At 39.6% G+C, this 6,135-nt stretch overlaps 1 protein-coding gene across 1 annotated transcript; it reads right to left on the bottom strand.

Annotated features, from left to right (window-relative positions):
* Positions 1 to 664: 664 nt before the first annotated feature.
* On the bottom strand, positions 665 to 2,992 carry LRRN1 (leucine rich repeat neuronal 1). Its single transcript, XM_009810733.2, has one exon. It carries the CDS (start codon positions 2,990 to 2,992, stop codon positions 842 to 844), a length of 2,151 nt encoding a protein of 716 aa, XP_009809035.2. The 3' UTR covers positions 665 to 841.
* Between the last annotated feature and the right edge of the window lie 3,143 nt (positions 2,993 to 6,135).

The following is a 6,135-nucleotide window of genomic DNA, read 5'->3' as shown; positions in this document are numbered from 1 at the left end:
GGATATATTTTATGTCAAAACATGATCACCAGTCAAACTAGTGACATCTAAACCCAATACATTATTGTGACTTCTAAAATAAAAAATCAGAACAAAACTAAATTTATTATAGTTCTGCCTTCATTAAACACCATGTGTTGGTGATTTAAACACAACAAAACTCTAGTATTCTTCAAAAGTGTCTACTAAGTATAATAAAAAGAATAAGAGAACAATTAACATTTAGTCTGTTACATTAAAAAATTGGATGTACATATTTCTATTGCCTGTTAGCTTTACCTAAGCCTTTTCAACTACTACAAAAATAAAAAGAAAAAAGAAAACTCATTGTTCAAAGTCAAAAACATTCAAATCAGTTGATACAACATTACAGTAAACTAACATCATTCAAGGTCTCCTTCTCTCAGTGTGCGAGTCCTTAGACCAGCGTTACAAACCTAGTTCAATGCAGTTTCAAAACTGTATGTTAGCTTTGCAAGATACCGTACTCTACTGATGGCTTCAGAAGAACGGGGTTGTGCTACTTGTGAATCACAGGGTAACCCCAGCCTCTCATTAATTTTATTCAGCACTGTAGTTAGAACAGCATTAAGTTTAGCACAATAACTAAAAAAAGGAAAAAAAAAAAAAAGGAAAGATTTGGAAGCTAGGTGAAGCTGCCATTTGTGTCAAACAATTGCGATACGCTATACTAAAAAATTCTGAAATATCCACCTGTCCTCACCGCTCTGCCACGAACTAGCAAAGTCAAAAATACAAAAGTCTTCAACTTCTCATTTTTGCAGAATAAAGCAAAAAAGTCTTTGTGCTCCTTACTACCAGAAGCAAAATATCCTCTGAGTTACCACATGTAATAGCTTCTGGATGTGTCGACTTGGGTCGGCTTGGTCTCTGCAGAACCATCCTTGTCTTTTTCACTGTCACCTTCCCAGAGATTAATAAGTGGAGGGTAGAGCTCATTCAGTGGGATTGAAGAGGTCTTTTGCATATATTTTTTCAATGAATGGTGGTAGTTTTTTCTCTTAAATCTTTTTGCAATATAAACAGAAATGGAGGCGAGGCTAATGACAGCAAACATGGATCCCATTACTGCTGCGAGGGCAGTGCTGGTGTCTTGGTCTGAAATATCTAGCGCAAAAGCTGCGTTTTTTGTTGTTACATTAACGCAGGACTTCTGTGTTTGCTGATGGATATTTGACACAGTTAGACACACTTCATAATCTGTAGACGGTTGTAAATGCGTGAGGTTATATTCATGTACATCAACCGGGACCCTAGCAGTGTATGTAATGTGAGGGTTGTCAATCTTCATAGTGGCCGATGACCATTTTAAATTGGAAGTCATGACGTTGGAATTTACTTTCCAAGAAACTAAGATGGAATGCGATTCGGCTTGCTTAACGTAGATTTTCAGAACCTGGGTACCATCTAAAAGCGTTCCGTTCACCCGGATAGTAGCGACCCTCGTGTCAGCCCCTTCTATGTTTTGAGCAACACAGGTGTACCTCCCAGAGTCTTCAACCTGGATGTTAGAGATTTCCAAGGTGCCTTCGCTACTCAGCTTGTATTTGTCAGAGAGACTTTCAACAGTTACTTTATTGCCGAGAGGAGTGACCCAGTAAATTTCTGGCTCGGGTTCTGCCATGGCCCGACAATCTAAAAACACTGTCATGCCGATGTCCAAGTTCAAGTGATTTGGAAAAGTCTCATGAGAGATCATTGGAAGACATTGTTCGTTTGAATCCTGTATTAACACTTCCTTCACCTGCTGTCCTCTGTATTCTGGAGGCATAGCACAAAACATGGAGAGAGGTTCCATGAAACGGATATTGGTTTTGTTTGAGTTGATCCAGTGAATGACACAGTCGCACCTGAGTGGGTTACTGTGAATACTGATCTCACGCAGGTTTGGAAGGGATTCCACTGTCTTTTGGTAGACTGCATTCAAGGCATTGTTGTTCAGCATCAAGCTCTCCAGGGCAGGAACGTTGCGAAATGCCAAACGGTGTATGTAAGACAGCTTTGGATTGTTGGTGGCTTCAAGCTTTGTAAGTTCAGGCAGGTTGTCCAGCGCATACCTATCAACAGAAACGAGTTCTCCCATATTATTGATCCCAAGCTCTTTCAATCTGAGCATGTTTTTAAAATCACCTTCTTGAATTTTATGAATCGGGTTTTTGTTGAGATCCAGGAATTTTAAATTTGGAACTTTCTCAAGTGCAAGCTGAGGAACTTTTACCAATTTGTTGTCATAGAAGGAAAGACTTTCTAGACTATCCAAGCCTACCAAGGCATTGCCAGGAATGTCTGTGAGATACATACCTGCCAAAACTAGACTCCTTAAATTTGAGAGTGGTTTGAAATTCATATCTAGTATTCCAATCACGGGATTTTCTCCAATCATGAGAATCTCCAAGTTAGGGGTAGAATCAAACCAACGGCTGTCAATAACCTTTAATTTGTTGGAGTTGAGATGTAATCTCAAAAGATTCTTCAGGCCAGAGAATGCATTTGCAGAAATGCTGCTGATCTGGTTGTGATTTATATATAGCTCCTGAAGATTGCAAAGGTCTTGCAAGCAGTAGTCAGTCATCTCTGTTATCTGGTTTTCCTCCAGGTGCAAAGTAGTAAGTTGAGTAAGATTTGAGAGCCCCACGTCTTTGATACTTGTGAAGTTATTTTGGGAAAAATCCAATTCTGTTAAATTAAACAGCTGTTGGAGTTCATCTGTGGTCTTCGCAATGTTGTTGCTTTGTAACAGAAGGACTTGAGTGTCACTGGAAAGATTGCTGGGGATTTTTGTTAATCGAAGGTCATTGCAGTCAACTGTTGTGGCTTCCCTGTACGTTGACTGTGGTGTAAACCATGGCCTGATTTCACATACACAAAGCTGTGGACATTCGTTACTCTGTATGGAAGACTCAGTTAATGAATTCATTAACAATTCTAGCACCAGCTGGCAAACAGTTAAAACAACTCTAACCTTCGCCATGCTGGTCAGCTAGTGAGTTCAGCTCCCCAGCCCCTTAAAATAACAACAGACTGAGAGGGTGATTTGTTATCGGGTGGAAAATGTAAAGCTTAAAGTTTAAGTTGAAAGGCTTGGACATCCAGAAGGTGAAAGATGATTTTCTGAGTTTAGAGAAGACAAACGGTCTGAAGACTCTCAGCTGCTCCTCTGTGTTCCGGAATCTTCTGCAAATCAGTGTCTGAAGATGTTCCTGAAAACAGATTAGGGTATATGTTATGCTCATCTCATATACAGGTCATATATTATTTAATTTGTTCATCCTTTAAAGAAAAATATCTGAAAACAATCATTATTTTAACATTCATCTCTCTTACGAACATCCTGATCTGGTATAGTCAAGTTATGTGGGGTTTGGAACTCTCTTCTACTTGGGATTTACATGAGAAAACTCTCTGATAGTTTCCGAGTGACTGTAACTTTCTGTTACCTTTCAGTTTTACTCTGCAATATTTGTTTGAATGGCTTGAGAAATGCTAACGATCGAGGATATGCTTGCGAGTGCAGCTCGGTCTCAAACGAGTGTTCAGAGCGTCATCCCGATGGGAGTCAGGGTGCCGGAGCTGTCCCCAAGGCTCGGATTTCAGGTGTGAGGAATTAAGGCTCAGGAAGATGCTGGTTTGTAAGTTTCAAGCTAAATGCATACAAACTTTGCCAAAAGTCATCCGAGTTAATCAAATCGGTTCCAGATAACAGCTTAGATTTAATCCAGCTAAGCACCAAACAATAACAGTAAATTTGATTAAATGAATATACTGTCCTTATTTTAGCCGTTTGTACTGCATTGTGCGCCGTACGTGAATTGTTTACCAAAATTCCAGATTCCTGTGTAAACCACACAACTTACAACTTTTTAGCCTGAAGTTATTCAGGCAAGAGTATGTTTAAATTAACCCAACAGTGTCCAGTGTACCTCAGAAAATCTGTTGTGTCATGGGTCTTCAAACACGTATTCAAGGAAAAGCTAAGCTCTTAGTTAAATCTTTCTCATTCTCACTTTATTGAAAAAGTAACACAGGAAACAGTTTGTTAGCTGCAAACGTATCTATTCCTGCTGCTGTAAAAAGCATGGAGACCGTTTTGAGAGTTTTTGTATGTGTAAAAATGTGCAATTCGGGGCCTATACTGTTAAATACAACAGCTGCCCATCTTTCAGTTCCGAAGTATGTTGCTTCCGTGACGGTGATGCTCCATGAACGGATTTCCTCCAACTAGTGCTTGTGGAGGTGATTTCACATGCCCAGCTGTATTCCTCTTGGCTCACTGTGCACATCGACGTTGGCAGATAAAGTACACCTTTACGGTATTTCACAGTGAAGGTTACAGCAGGTTAGTGCATGTGTCCAACAAGCTTTGCGTTCAATACAAAGCATACGCGAGCAAGGCATGTGACAAATCTGAATAAGGATTTAAAGAGCAGATCTCTTGAAATTCAAGGTGACGCTGTAAATCTCATGCTCTGATGATTGCAGCTGAGATTTCTCAGAAGTTTTGTCTTTTTATGTAAGTAAAATAATTAAGTTGTGCTCTATCTGAGACAGCACATAACAATGATAAAGCGTAACAGCAGAAAGCAGGAAATAGCATCTTTTTCAATTAGAACGTAGTGAAGCCTCAACCTAGTCAAAGCCCACAAAAGATACTACTATATAAAATAATAAAACTAAATACAGCTTTTAAAGGTACTTTTAAAATAGTCATCTAGGTAGTGGTGACAGGAATGCCATTTATACAACGCTTTTACTTCAAAACCTGATCAGCATATTAAATAATGAAATTACACTGTTTTATTTCAGATTATGATATAATGCTATAAGTAGAACACACCAAATAGCATTTTTAGTTTGGCATGGTGTTACTTGTTCTGTGGTTGTGTTTTGGAGGAAGGGAAACAGGAATGTTAGCCAGAAAGCATTTGACCCTGTTGAGTTAGATTTTCTCTCTGGTAGCTGAGACTTGAATGAGAGCTGAGAAGACCATGCTGGAGGGGGAAAAAACAGATGGAGAACAAACGTTCCTTCTCGAGTAATTTTCAACTGATGGAAGAACTGAATAAGACATTAACAGCATTAAAAAAAAAAAATATCCTAACGGCACCGTAACAGTAAAGAATATATTAACATAGAGCGATGAGGAGGCTGGCATAAACTGAGTTATGCTGACTTGAATGGATGCTTCTCTCAATAACAATACATTTGTAGCTGACCCAAACTAGACAGTTCTAGGTATATTGATGACATCCAAAGTTTAATTGATTTAATTCCAGATTTTTCAAATTACAGTATTTGCCAGTTAATAATGCAGGCAGTGATTTCACCCGGTAACAATTTTAGACAGGTACTGGAGGTGCCTTGAGTTGCCCTTACAGGTGGGCTGTTCCCGTGCGCAGGCAGATGTCTCGGGTCCAGCTCTGCAGCCTTGGCTCGGGGAGGCACGAAAGGCAGCGGCACGACCCGGGGCAGCAGCCTGCACCGAACCAGGTGCCACTGCACGAGGCAGTATTGCTCCAAACATTCATGCCTTCAGAGTCTCTCCTATAACTTCTTTCTAAGTAGATGAAGAGAAAGAAGTCCCTGCCTTATAAAGCGGTGGGCCCTAATGATGTTTTAGTACTGATTTAGCTCTGATGTAGGTATACGGATCACGTAATACTTCAAAAATGAAACTGCCCAAAAAAGACTTCAAAGCTTCTTATAAAATACGTCGGAGCACATCTAGATTTTGAAAAAACTTGGAATTCGATCCTTCCTTTGTTGAATATTTATATCCTCTTACTTGCACATCAGAGCTATTGTTCATCCTTGGTAAGAAGGCATTTCTGGTTTTATTGAATAGAGTTCTGGGTTTATGATCGCTGTAAACGTATGCTTTTACAAGTTACTAGTGACACTTTCTCTTCCCTAGCTATTTTCTACTGCAAATGGATTTAATGTTCTTTAACTGGAAAATGTTCTTTAGAAATGACCTGCAGATTACCGTCTGCAATGTCCCCCAGCTTGGATGAAGCTATAAATGAAAATCCAGTGTAATCAAAAAGGAAACTCTGATGGGCTCCACACGCCCCAGTCCATTTCAGTGTTGTGCTTATGTGAATGGCAGCCCAGAGG

This window comes from Gavia stellata, chromosome 12 (assembly GCF_030936135.1).
Source record: "Gavia stellata isolate bGavSte3 chromosome 12, bGavSte3.hap2, whole genome shotgun sequence".
In the NCBI taxonomy this organism is placed as follows: domain Eukaryota; kingdom Metazoa; phylum Chordata; class Aves; order Gaviiformes; family Gaviidae; genus Gavia; species Gavia stellata.
This window is presented reverse-complemented; position numbering and strand designations above follow the sequence as displayed.